This window comes from Peromyscus eremicus, chromosome 10 (genome assembly GCF_949786415.1).
Source record: "Peromyscus eremicus chromosome 10, PerEre_H2_v1, whole genome shotgun sequence".
Taxonomy (NCBI): Eukaryota; Metazoa; Chordata; class Mammalia; order Rodentia; family Cricetidae; genus Peromyscus; species Peromyscus eremicus.
The window spans coordinates 62,746,423-62,761,194 of NC_081426.1; the positions used below are offsets into that span (position 1 = coordinate 62,746,423).

The 14,772-nt window shown below is 37.0% G+C and overlaps 1 protein-coding gene across 3 annotated transcripts in view; it reads right to left on the reverse strand.

Moving 5' to 3' along the window:
• The window catches only part of Gabrg1 (gamma-aminobutyric acid type A receptor subunit gamma1), a 71,931-nt gene that overhangs the window by 9,931 nt on the left and 47,228 nt on the right, over positions 1–14,772 (reverse strand). For 2 of the 3 annotated variants that reach the window (XM_059275083.1, XM_059275082.1), the window contains exons 4-8: positions 13,250–13,470; positions 11,726–11,808; positions 8,712–8,849; positions 8,437–8,589; positions 6,536–6,747 (exon numbers count right to left, since the gene is read on the reverse strand). In XM_059275083.1, coding sequence (XP_059131066.1) covers positions 6,536–6,747; positions 8,437–8,589; positions 8,712–8,849; positions 11,726–11,808; positions 13,250–13,470 — 807 coding nt within the window. The remainder of the gene's footprint in view (positions 1–6,535; positions 6,748–8,436; positions 8,590–8,711; positions 8,850–11,725; positions 11,809–13,249; positions 13,471–14,772) is intronic. The other variant, XM_059275084.1, reaches the window with a different exon arrangement.

Here is a 14,772-nt window from a genome sequence, read left to right on the forward strand (position 1 = left end):
CATATTAACAATGGAAGTACAAACTAGTTCAGCTACTCAGAAAACCAGTAGTCAGGTTTCTCCAAATGTTAAAAAGAGATCTACATATGACCTAGTTTAAATCACTCCTGCACATACACTCAAAGCACTTTATAGGTTATGATAAAGATATTTGTACTTTCATATTGACTGCTGTTTTATTCATAATAGCTAGGAAGTGGGGTCAATCCATATGTCCATCAACTGACAAATGAAAATATGATGCATAATGTGGTACATATATAAAATGGAATATTATTCAATTCTAAAGGAAAATGAAGGATGAAATTTGCAGGCAGATGATGGAACTGAAAATGTTATACATGATGAAGTCAGCTAGGCCCCAACAGACAAATATTGCATATTCTGCCTCAGTTATCTTCCTCTGTAAGTTTAATATGTAGCATGTCTGGAGACTAAGTAACATGAAGAGGGCTTTCAGTGTCTGAGATGCATTTTGAAATGAAAATAGAGATGAGGAACTCTTGGGGCAGAAACACTAAAGCACTTGGTGGATTAACAGGGATTGTAGACAGGAGGTCTATGGGAAGGCTTAACCAAAATGAAGTGTGCATGAAAAGCATACTGGGAACCTATGATCTTGCAAATCAAGTAAAAATGCAGTAAGATAGAGTAACAGGAAACATAATATAAGGTAACAGAGAGTCAATAGAAAATTAAGTGGGGATGGGGGACTATGGCGGCTTGACTAAGAATGGCCCCCATAGGCTCATAGATTTGAGTGTTTCCTTCCCTGTTGGTAGACTGTTAGGAAGGATTAAAAAGTGTGGCTTTGTTGGAAGAGACCTGTCACTAACAATAGGATTTGTGGTCTCAAGGGTCATGGCAGTCCAAGTCTATCTGTCTCTGTCTCTGTCTCTGTCTCTGTATGTGTGTGTGTGTGTGTGTGTGTGTGTGTGTGTGTGTGTGTGTGCTGCCTGTGAACTAGTTAAAGCTCTTAGCTACTGTTCCATTTCTATACCTCTCTGCTTCCTGCCGTGATGATCATGTACTAACCCTCTGAAATTCTAAGCAAGCTCCCAATTAAACGTTTTCATTCATAAGAGTTACATTGGTCATGGTGTCTCTTCACAACAAAAAGACCAGTAAATAAAACAAAGACTAAGGGGGGAAAGGGGTAGGGAATGGTTTAGCCAAAACTAAGGATGTAGAAAGAAACCTCATGAGACATCACTCATTTGTAAGGTAATTTAAAAATATATTCTTTTAAGAATGAGTTTGAACAGAAGCACTCGACATTAGTGGACATTACTACTCCAAGCAGAGACAGGTTATTAAAATAAAATCTTAGCTGAAGAAATGCAGTTATCTCTCTAGGAGTTTTGGCCAGGGAGGCCTCAATACCATCCCAAACAATGCAGTCTTATGTCATTACTCTTGGTTGTTCACCATAACTGGACCCTGTTGCAGAAGAAACCATATGCATTGGTGATGTTTACGGAGAAATCATTCCTGAACTGGCCAGGAAACTCTACCTGCTGTCTATCTTTCATAGCACTGCAAGGTGTTATGCAGACTGGTGGGGAAGAAAGGACGTGAGTGGGGTTGTATACCTCTGTTACTGACCTTCTAAACAGGATCTATGCACTATCCAATAATGAAATTATATTCATGGGGTAACCAGCTGGTCTCTTGACTGGACTTGAAGCCTGTTTCACAGGAGGGGCACCGAAAACAGCATCAAAACTCCTGGACAGGGAAGTACTAGACTGTAGAGGAAAACTTACTAATGCTGTTCTTCTAAATGATCATGTTCTCAAACTTCCGTATAAGTACTTATATCTAGATCCTTAGATTTGTGCCGTTCCCAACTTTTGTCAGAGAAGCTCCTTATTTCAGTGGGTAGTGGTCACTATTCAAAGTGTTGGAAATAACCATGAGCACTCAGTCACACACAGAATGTCTACATCACCATCATCACCTCCGCAAAGACTCCTGGAACATTTCAGGAAAATGAGACAAAAGAATGTAGAGTAGAGGTTGTGGTGAAATGCTGTCCTCTGGACGTGGCTTTTCCACACATGAACTCACAACATCTGTGATTACCTGCACAGGATCCAGCCAGTTAAAAATTCTAGCTTGCTATGTTAGTTCTGCCTATCCATGAGCATGGGAGATCTTTCCATTTTCTGACATCTTCTTCAATTTCTTTTTTCAGGGACTTAAAGTTCTTGTCATATAGGTCCTTCACTTGCTTGGTTAGTATTACCCCAAGGTATTTTATGTCATTTGTGGCTATAGTAAAGGGTGATGTATCTCTGATTTCCTTCTCCGCTTTTTTGTCCATTGTATATAGGAGGGCTACTGATTTTTTGGAGTTGATCTTGTATCCTGCTATGTTGCTGAAGGTGTTTATAAGTTGTATCAGTTCCTTGGTGGAATCTTTGGGGTTGCTCAAGTATACTATCATGTCATCTGCAAATAGGGAAAGCTTGACTTCTTCCTTTCCAATTTGTATCCCCTTAATCTCCTTATGTTGTCTTATTGCTCTGGCTAGAACTTCAAGTACTATATTGAATAAGTATGGGGAGAGCGGACAGCCTTGCCTCGTTCCTGATTTTAGTGGAATTGCTTTGAGTTTCTCTCCATTTAATTTGATGTTGGCTGTTGGCTTGCTGTAAATTGCCTTTATTATGTTTAGGTATGTTCCCTGTATTCCTGATCGCTCCAAGACCTTTATCATGAAGGGGTGTTGGATTTTGTCAAATGCCTTTTCAGCATCTAGTGAGATGATCATGTGGTTTTTTTCTAACATAGTAAAAATGGCAATCTTACCAAAAGCAATCTACAGATTCAATGCAATCCCCATCAAAATACCAACACAATTCTTCACAGACCTGGAAAGAATAATACTCAACTTCATATGGAAAAACAAAAAACCCAGGATAGCCAAAAGAATCCTGTACAATAAAACAACCTCTGGAGGCATCACGATCCCTGACTTCAAGCTGTACTATAGAGCTACAGTAATAAAAACAGCTTGGTACTGGCATAAAAACCGACATGTGGACCAATGGAATCGAATTGAAGACCCTGACATTAATCCGCACACCTATGAACAAATAATTTTTGACAAAGAAGCCAAAAGTGCACAATGGAAAAAAGAAAGCATCTTCAACAAATGGTGCTGGCAAAACTGGATATCAACATGTAGAAGGCTGCAAATAGATCCATATCTATCACCGTGCACAAAACTTAAGTCGAAGTGGATCAAGGACCTCAACATAAATCCAGCTACTCTGAACCTGCTAGAAGAGAAAGTAGGAAGTAGTCTTGAACACATTGGCATAGGAGACCACTTTCTAAATAGAACACCAGTAGCACAGACACTGAGAGAAACAATCAATCAATGGGACCTCTTGAAACTGAGAAGCTTTTGTAGGGCAAAGGATACGGTCAACAAAGCAAAGCGACAGCCTACAGAATGGGAAAAGATCTTCACCAATCCCACATCTGACAGAGGACTGATATCCAGAATATATAAGGAACTCAAGAAATTAGACATCAAAATGCCCAACAGTCCAATTAAGAAATGGGCTATAGAACTAAACAGAGAATTCTCAACAGAGGAAACTCAAATGGCTGAAAGACATTTAAGGAATTGCTCAACATCCCTAATCATCAGGGAAATGCAAATCAAAACAACTCTGAGATACCACCTTACGCCTGTCAGAATGGCTAAGATTAAAAACACTGAAGACACCTTATGCTGGAGAGGATGTGGAGCTAGGGGAACTCTCCTCCACTGCTGGTGGGAATGCAAGCTTGTACAACCACTTTGGAAATCAATATGGCGATTTCTTAGAAAATTGGGAATCCATCTCCCCCAAGATCCAGCTATACCACTCTTGGGCATATACCCAAGGAATGCTCAACCACACCACAAGAGCACTTGTTCAGCTATGTTCATATCAGCGTTGTTTGTAATAGCCAGAACATGGAAACAACCTAGATGCCCTTCAACTGAAGAATGGATAAACAAAATGTGGTACATATACACAATGGAATACTACTCAGCAGAGAAAAACAATGACATCATGAGGTTTGCAGACAAATGGATGGATCTAGAAAAAATCATCCTGAGTGAGGTATCCCAGACTCAGAAAGACAAACATGGTATGTACTCACTCATAACAGGATACTAGATGTGGAACAAGGATGACTGGACTGCTACTCACATCACCAGGCAGGCTACCTGGAAAACAGGACCCCAAGAAAGACACAGGGATCGCCCAACGACAGAGAAATGGAATGAGATCTACATGAACAGCCTGGACATGAGTGGGGGTAGTGAAGGGCGAGGGTCGAGGGAAAGAGAGCTTGGGTGAGTGGGAGATCCCAGCTGGATCAACAACAGAGAGGGAGAACAAGGAATAGGAGACCATGGTAAATGAAGACCACATGAGAATAGGAAGAAACAAAGTGCTAGAGAGGCCCACAGAAATCCACAAAGATACCCCCACAACAGACTGCTGGCAATGGTCGAGAGACAGTCCGAACTGACCTACTCTGGTGATGGGATGGCCAAACACCCTAATTGTCGTGCTAGAAACCTCATCCAACTACTGAGGGATCTGGATACAGAGATCCATGACTAGGCCCCAGGTGGATCTCTGGGAGTCCAATTAGCGAGAATGAGGAGGGTTTATATGAGAGAGAATTGTTGAGACCAAGGTTGGGTAAAGCACAGAGACAAATAGCCAAACAAACGGAAACACATGAAATCTGAACCAATGGCTGAGGGGTCACCAACTGGATCAGGCCCTCTGAGTGGGTGAGACAGTTGATTGGCCTGATCTGTTTGGGAGGCATCCAGGCAGTGGGACCGGGTCCTGTGCTCATTGCATGAGTTGGCTGTTTGAAACCTGGGGCCTATGCAGGGTCCCTTGGCTCGGCCTGGGAGGACGGGACTGGACCTACCTGGACTGAGTCCACCAGGTTGATCTCAGTCTGTGGGGAAGGCTTTGCCCTGGAGGAGATTGGAATGGGGGGCGGGCTGGGGGGAAGGTGAGGGGGGCGGGAGGGGGGAGAACAAGGGAATCTGTGGCTGATATGTAGAACTGAATTATATTGCAAAATAAAAATTAAAAAAAAAAAATTCTAGCTTGATGCCAGGCGGTGGTGGCGCATGCCTTTAATCCCAGCACTCGGGAGGCAGAGCCAGGCGGATCTCTGTGAGTTCGAGGCCAGCCTGAGCTACCAAGTGAGTTCCAGGAAAGGCGCAAAGCTACACAGAGAAACCCTGTCTCGAAAAACAAAACAAAACAAAACAAAACAAAATTTCTAGCTTGAAGCAGTTTGTGGCTTCTAAACCCACCCACTAGATGAGAAATTATTGTGAAAAGGAAGGGTCATTTTTCTTTAGGTCTATGACCATTAGAAAATTATCTAGGCCATAGTAGATGATCCCATGTATGTGTACAAATGGACCAGAGTAATAAGACTAAGCATGTTAAAATAAATCAATAGTTATACAAGAACAAGGAGTCAGGAAGATGATGTGATGGTAGAATCCGGGGGTGGGGGAGATTGAGTAGTGGAAATGAAGAATGGTAGCATCAAGATTGGATATTGTATAAATTAGGTTTAAAAAAATAAAAGTCAAGTTTTATAAGGAAGACCTAGTAGAGTTTATTGAAGACTAAAAACAAGGTTTTCTTACTGGGTAGTTATAGGTAATCTAGTTTTACTTTAATTTTATTTATATTTTATCATAGTTTCTCAAGCATCCCATTTACATAACAAAACACAGGGTGGATATTAAGAAAAAGATATATAACTAAAATGAGGTGTTTATAAGGTATCCACAGTGGTGACTTAGTGCCAGCTCTACATAAGGGAATTCATGGTGATGATACAAATGTAGCCATCTACCAGTGGCAGAAGAGTTCATAGACTTGAGAGGAAAACCTGTTATTCTGTTTCCTAATCTAATATGATTTCCAGTCATTTTCAAAATACCTATCCTTATACCCACAGAGAAGTATAAATCTCCTTGCTAATCAAAGAAACTTCTTTTTACAAGAGATGGAGGCAATTACATAGATACAGAAGTAGTGAAAATTCAAAGAATAAATAACTACGGTATGCCCAACCCCAAGCAACTCCTAAACCTGAGGCTAAGTGAAAGTCATGGAAGAGGGAATAGAAACATTGTACTAGAAGTAGGTAAGGATGGCTGTTGAGAGATCATGTCCCCTAGACATGACAAGGAAATGCACCTATGAATTATCAACAACCTACTTGCCTGATCAAGACTATTATGACAACACCAGTTGACGTGCCAAAGCAGACAGCAGAAATTCTACAAGGTCCCACTTCTTACACCTCATTACATCCCACATGTATGTCCATGTAACAATAATAATTAAAGTAAAGGTTGTGAATTTAGAAAGGAGGGAGGAAGAGGAGGAAAGGAAGGGGAGAGAGTGATGGATATACAACATTCCTGTATGAAATTCTCAAAAATACTATTAAAAATAAAAATTAAACATACCGAAGTCCTGTTTTTATGCTTCCTGTCTCTGGTGGTTTTTCCTTTATTGTTGCTAGTAAAATAATGCAAGGTTCCATATTCCATCAGTGCTGCAAACACAAAAATAAAACAAACAGAGACAAAGAGATCCATTGCTGTCACGTAAGAAACCTTAGGTAAAGATTTCCTGGCAATTGTACTGAGGGTTGTCATAGTCAAAACCGTAGTGATACCTGTGAAGAAAGGGAAAAATAATAGATGATTAAAAGTAATTTAGCAGAACATTTTTATTCTTTTGTATAATTTAACAATATTGTCAGCTGAAATACACAATGGAAACAAAAGGATGTGATTGCCAGAAAGAATTGCTAGTAACCATGGCTACATTATGTTCACTGTGTTCTTTGTGTAGGAAAAGTTTAATGATTCGAATTACTATAGATTTCAGGTTGGCTCCTAATATTCACTCTTCCCTTCCTCCTTAGTCAAAAAAAAATAAATATTTTTAGTTGACAGGAGGTTTTCTTAAAGAACAATTTCATTGGCCACTTCCTCTGCAGCAGAGTGTGATCACAGGTTATGATCTTGCCAGGGGAACTAAGCCAGGAATTAAGGTTTAGAGGAGTCAACAGTGCTAGAGATGCCTTGCTTCTTTTCCCTTCATCTTTGTTCTACTGCAATACCATGAAAAGAAGCCGGTAGCCACCTTAAACTATGAGATGATCATGGAAATTCAAGTCACCCACAACGCAGTTGAAAACCAGATGTCCCTGAATCCCTCTTGCCACAGTGTACACTACCACAGGGAGCCACCACCTCTGGACTTGAGCAGTAAGAAGAAGTACTTTTCAATTGAATTGAAACAACAGTTACTGGAGGGGTTTTTGTTGTTGTTTTTGGGTTTTTTGTTTGTTTGTTTGTTCTTTGCTTTAACTTACACAGTCAAAGTAACTTAAACTAATATACTAATGTAATATTTTCTTATGTGATAATTTGAACTTTACATATCTTAGATGCAATTATAATTGCATTGTGATTCAATCTTTACACTGAAAATGAATCAATTAATTAATAAGCTTTCCTTGTATAATACTACAAAGATAATAGATTGTCATTTTCTTAAAACACATATAAAATCAGTCCTTTATTTTCTTTTCTAATGTGATCACTAAAACACACTATTTTAGGAAGATCATAATCTATTTTTCAAACTATGAATTAGAAATTATTCTTATAATCATTGTTATTGAACAAGAAACTCTAAAAGTAACAGATTAATTCCGCTGTTTTTGATGTTACAGAAACCAGGAAGCTCCTGTTCCACCCAGATATCTGTCTTTTGGAACAGCTGGGCATCAGTCTGTAATTCCAGTATTAACTAATAAGTGAATGTTCATGACTTGTGATCCTACTAAAGCATAATCAATTTTTGTTTCAAAGCAATTAAAATATTTATTAAATGAGATTCAAATATTTTCCCTTCTCTGCTTTTTATGTGTTAATTCTTATATGTATTTAAGTTCTGTTTACAGGAAAAATATGGGTTTTCCAATGCCAAGTTCTTTACTATGTGAAGTTCTTTACTATTTTAAGTTCTTTCATTTTGGTATAAAACTAAACTTTAGCCGGGCGGTGGTGGTGCACGCCTTTAATCCCAGCACTCGGGAGGCAGAGCCAGGCGGATCTCTGTGAGTTCGAGGCCAGCCTGGGCTACCAAGTGAGTTCTAGGAGAGGCGCAAAGCTACACAGAGAAACCCTGTCTCGAAAAACCAAAAAAAAAACAAAAAACAAAAAACAAAAACTAAACTTTGTTTTTATACATTATCATCTCGATATAGTCTAGAGAATATTTCTAGCATATGTATCAATGAAGTTTTATTTATTAATTGTTAAGTTCTTATGACATAGTAGCACAGTCTTACCCAGTGATGTTCTGGCTGGTACTGCATCTTTATTGATCCAAAAAGAAACCCAAGAAAGAACAACTGTTAGAATGCATGGAATGTAGGTCTGAATCGTGAAATAGCCCATTCGTCTGCTCAGGTCAAAAAATATTGTCATGATAATATAATCTCCTATAAGAAACAGATATATTTTATAGTGAGTAAAATATATAATATGTACATTCTACTTTATATATCAAAGTAACAATGGCATTCAAAGCCAGTGTTATTCATTGGCTTCTGTTTCTCCTTACCAGAGATTGTATGAGATATTTCAGTTGAATTTCGTAATCCTACAAATGCAAACTGATATAATCTCCAGTACTTAGGATCAGCCACTTCCACAGAAGGCTTTTTCCACTTGTACTCAATTTCATTTTTAGGGTATCCATCTAGAGAGAAAATTGTAGTAAAACATACGTAGTTTAGCAAAATTTATACATATTGCCATTGCAATACCAACACCATCCAAACAATGGCTATTTGAAATACTTCCCTCATTCAGTACTATACGGTTTGCCAAATATAGAAATTACTGACTGAAATTTGCTTGTGTGTGTGTGTGTGTGTGTGTGTGTGTGTGTGTGTGTGTGTATATATATATATATATATATAATATATATATATATATATATTATATCTGTCTGTCTGTCTGTGTGTGCTTCAAGGAATTATATAATAGTTATGTTGATTACAGATATGAGTTTTATTTTAGCATAGAGTAGTAGTTTGAGAATGAGGGAAACTTGTTGACGTCACCCTATTGTCATTATTCATAAATCTCAGTTTGTCTCAGTCATTATTTACCTGGAACTTGGGAACTGTCTCAGACTCATGTGCTAGAATTACAAGTCTACACCACTGTGACCTGGTAATTGCTATATTTTACTAGATTTCATCCTCCAAATATGTCAACACCAACACAGGATATTAACATGTTTTTAAAACCTCTTCGTGTTTGGGTTGATTGCAAGCCTACCTTTCTGCTTTTAATTTATTATATGGTTTCCCATGGCTAAAATATTTTCCTCTTTGTGATCATTTTTAATTTGGGGGAATATTTTAATAAAAATGAAAATTTTGATTGTTTCTACAGAAGAGTTGGGATGTCATATTACGTCAATGTTTACTAATAACTGTATATATTTTCAAATAAATGCATTGTTTTGCAGGATATTCTGTTGTTAAGGCAATAAAATATCTGTCATCTCTGCTGATCTATTTAAGAGTTTCTCTTTCATTTTCTTCTTTTGTCTCTTTCTCTTGTCATATTGTATTTTGCTAGCTAGCTCTTACTCATGTAGCATGAATTGTTAGAAGGTCTTACTAATAAAATTAAACCTGAAGCCAGGTATTGGGGCGAACGCTGGAAGATCAGAGAAACAGAACAAGTCACAACTTCCTCACCTCGCCAATTCCTCAGCTGATCCTGTTTCCTCAGACTGGAAACATCTGAGTTCTCATCCAAAATGAATCTCAACTGAACTGCTGCTTAAAAGCCTAAAAGCTTAACCAGGCTCTAGTTCCTGGTCCTCATGCCTTACATACATTTCTGCTTCCTGCCATCACTTCATGGGAGTAAAGGCATGTGTCACCATGCCTGGCTGTTTGCAGTGTGGCTTTGTTTTGTTTTTCTGATCTTTCAGAGTTCACCCCAATACCTAGCATCAGGTTTGATTTTATTAATAAGACCTTCTAACAATTTATGCTACATACTCATAGGTACAGAAACTATAGAACATAGTCACAGAGTTTTGTGGGCACAGATAAACACAGAATTGTGGCACTGAGTTTTACTATAAGGCTATGATAGAATCTTCTGTATTTTGCTATGAAGTACTGAAAGTGAAAATTTAAATTTCCCTTGTAGACTTATGTAATCAACCTGAAAAAGTGTGTGCCATTGACACCAAATTGCCTTTATAAGAGTTTAAGAGTCTCTAGTAATACCAATCAAAGCCAAGTGAAGATCACACCCAGAGTTCGGAATGGAACCCTTAAGAGTGAACAATGAGTGGGAAATCCTTAATATTTGTCTTGAGCATTTGCAGTAATCCCATCTTGGCTGGGAACTAAAATTTATCTTCCTGAGACAAAGTTTGGAAAATGAAGAACTGAAATCTTAGCTGGTTAGTCTGGAAGTGTGTTATAGTATGGCAAACTTATTAATGTATTTCAAGAAATTAATGAAGTCAAAAGAATTTTGGAGATAAATAGGAAACAACATTGGATAAAACTTGGGAATGGCTAGTCCATACTCTAGGGGGAAGTGGCTCAGACTCTAAACAAAAATCATAATTTCTAAGAAGGAAACATCCTAGAAAACTTATCAATATATCCAACAGCACTTTCAAAATGACTATATGTCTCTAAGACTTGGTTATTATATAGATACTTACATATTTATATGAAATATACATGAATATAATTGTATTAATAAACATTGAATGCAATTATTTTTTAACAAAGAAATTCTAACTATCACACTATAAAAAACAATAGATTAGGTTTTTATTTTCAAATTATTGAGATTTAAACACTTTTCTGCATTTCAATAATTTTTCTTTATTAAATAAACTTATTAGTACCTTGGCTTTTCCAACTCATTAAAAGCTTCTGAATACACGCCATTCACAAAGTAAACACTTTTTGCTCAACCATTTTTGAAACATACTTTAAAAGCCAATTTTATAAAGTTAGATATTACATTAGGAAGATTTATATAGTTTGGATGTTTTTTATTCTAGTTGTGGAAAAACATTTGAATGTAAGCCTGGATTTATAATTTATTTGAGTATTCAGAATGAGAAGAACAATAGTTTGTTTATTTTTTCTTCTCCAGTTTATTTGTTTTATCTTATTTTGTTATTCATTAGATGCCTGTTTGTTTTCTAAGAGGAGATAGAATTGGTGTGATTCAATTGGGAGGGGCGATGGGGAGCATTTTAGAGGAGTTGTGGGAGAAGAGAGTATAATTAGAATATACTATATAAAAATCTATTTTCAATAAAAGCAAAGTTGAAAAATAAAGTGAAAGGCATTGAAATAAAACTGAAATAAAGATTACTTTGTAATATGTATGTTGGCTATACATGTATTCTCATTTTTTTCATTTAAAATCAGTAAACAAGTGTATTATTTATATTGATTTAAATTAAAAGTTGAATAATATTCAATTTACTTCTAGGATAATACTTTGTTTCATTTTGTATGCTAATAAAGTATTTCCAAGCCCAAATTTGTAGAATTATCACATTTTTTCACTTACAGCTTGAAAATTCCAGTGGACAGGAATGCTCATCCATTGGAAAGTTATGAAGTTGAAGGTAGCATTCTGCATTAATTGTTAATCTATTTAAACAAAAAAAAAATTGCATAAGGCAGAATTGTTTGAAAAGTGAAAAACCACTTATCTGATTTTAAAACATCATTTGGACATTCTGTAATGGACTGTGGTAAAACAGAATACAATGATAACCTTAAAGTTTAATGATAAATATTACATCATTCACTATTGAGTATGAAATTCAAACATTTCTTCAGCCAACTAAGTAGCTACATTATAATCTCTATAATTACATGTAAAAAAGAAAGCTTCAGGAACCTCATGAATATATACATATGGAAATACATGTTCATAGGCATAGGAAAGCAATACATTATACAAGGCCATGTGTGTTTTTTTGTCTCTGAATTTAGCATGAATCATTTTCAAAGATGACGCCAATAAACATGCCAAAGTCGAAAAGGAAAGACCCCATGAGGCCTCAATCTTACACAAAGAACTACAAAAAGCTGAGGAAAGCTGGAAGCAGGAGAGGTGGTCTACCCAGAGAACAGGGCACTCATTGGACCCAGAGAACAGTACACTCTTTGGACCCAGAGAACAGTGCACTCATTGGTGGTCCAATGCCAAATGGTAAGCCCTGAAAACATGTGCAACATGATATGGACTGAGCACGTTATATTTAAGAATATATATGTATATGCATATTCATATACACATAGAGATGCACGTAAATACATGCACGCAATGACAATTAGTGAAGAAAGAGGCCTTGAATTGGAAGGAGAACAGGGAGGCCTATATGGAAAGGTTTAGAGAGAGGACAGGAAAGGGAGAAATGTAACTATAATATAGTCTCCAAAATAAAATTAAAATAATAAAAAAAGGGAGTGACTATTTTGAAGGGGATAAACTGAGTAGATTTGAACTCATGCATCAATCTTTCCACAGCGATGTTTTACAACAATGCTAAAAATCATAATAATAATAAGTTACAAGGGGAAAATTCACATAATTTCCATTTGATACTTAGAAATATTAATCAAGGCTAGGTAGATGACTCAGGAGCTAAACACTCACTGATCTCGTAGAGGACCTGTTTTGGTTCCCAACACCCACATAGTGGCTTACAACCATCTGTAACTCCAGTTTCCGCGGATCCAAGTCCCTCTTCTGGTTTTCACCAGGCATGTGTGCAGGGAAAAAATGCAAGCAAAATTCATATACATGCAAAATAAAAATATTTAAATCATCAAACAAATAAATGAATAAAATTTAAAATATGGGTCCAAACCTTTTTTTTTTTGCTTCCAAATAGAAAAAATCCAAATATTTTCCCCAGACCTTTCATATAATAGCAACTCTGAATATAAAAATATATCACCAAAATAGTTTGCCATTTTAGATTTTAGCCAGTGAAAGGGGGCCCTTGTGTCTTGCTCTGCTGGTGTGAAGAAGGCTTGTTTGAGAACTGATAACGCAACAGCAGTTTATAATAAATACTACCGCAGAGTGTAGAGAACTCTTCCGTCACTCCAAATCCGCAGCAGGCGATTGGGCGTTGTTATCCAGTGCGCATCAGACTTCCTGGAGTTCCTGAAGAACGTGTCAGGAATCCAGATCTTCCCCACCATGTTGCTGTTAAGCATCAGCACTTTCATGGTGCTGTTGAACTTCAAACGGCTGTCAAACCAGGTTTGGGCAAAAATTATATCTATGGTGTACTCCTACAAGATTAAAGAACCATGACGTTAATCAGGCGATCGTTTTAGAGGTTCTCCTCAGAAACTGGAAAGTTTGTAGCACAAATTTCTTATAAACTAGTAGCGCTTAGGTTCAGTCTTTCGGGAGAAAATAATTCTGGCGTTTTAAACTTCTTTTAAAGTGATTTTAAATGACTCATGTAAAGTGAAACCCGGTAATTCTAGATGCCGTCTGTGGCTTTAACTTTTTACTTTTTTTTTTTTTCAGTTTCATCATTTGTCAATTTTTGCAATTACCAATTACTTTATTGTTAACCACGATAAATTAGGTTATGTTTATATCATACCTCCATAACATGTTCAAAATTAAGGAGGAAATATCCATCCAATTACCTAAAATTACTAAAATGTCTTTACTCTGAAAATTTGATTCCCATTATTTCAGTACGGTAGGTTTTTTTTTGGTTTTTTTTTTTTTTTTTTTTGGTTTTTTCGAGACAGGGTTTCTCTGTGTAGCTTTGCGCCTTTCCTGGAACTCACTTGGTAGACCAGGCTGGCCTCGAACTCATAGAGATCCTCCTGGCTCTGCCTCCCGAGTGCTAGGATTAAAGGTGTGCGCCACCACCGCCCGGCTCAGTACGGTAGTGTTAAATTTCTTTTATTGACTACAAAGAAAGGAGCTAAGCAATTATAACATGCTAAATATCACTTTAACGGTTCTATATGGTATCCTGTTATTAAAACTTTCTACCACTTTGTGAAATATATTTCACAAGAATAAATATTTTCCAAAAACATCAAATGGTGAAAGATAAAGAACTCTTCCCTATGTCAGAGTTCATAATTGCCAAAGGACATTTACAAGGCTGAATGTTAAATTCATATTTCAGGTCTCATAGTGAGGACCTAGGTCTCAACACTCTGCTTATAGGGTGGCAAGCCATGTAGTTAAGAAAGAGCCCTCAGATCAGGTATTACCCACTTTTATATCCCAACAAAAAGCCTGAAGTCTTATAAGCATTACAAATTTTCACAAAACTAAAGGAAGAACAACAATACACAGTATGGAGGAAAGGAATGGGAAGAAAAATGGTCTCTGTGTGACTGTTTGCTTGCATGTGTACACAACTCTGTTATTAAAAGGAAGCAAAAACAGTTTAAAAATATGAAGCCCCATGTTGGCTACATGTGGCAGGGAAGATTGAGTCCTCTTTCTTGATGTGATATTTGCAATTGGTCAGTTTGCCAGAAAGTAAATATTTACCATAAAGAATGGAAGCATGACTGTGAGTTTGGTTAATGAATATTTAATATCTACTTTTTTAG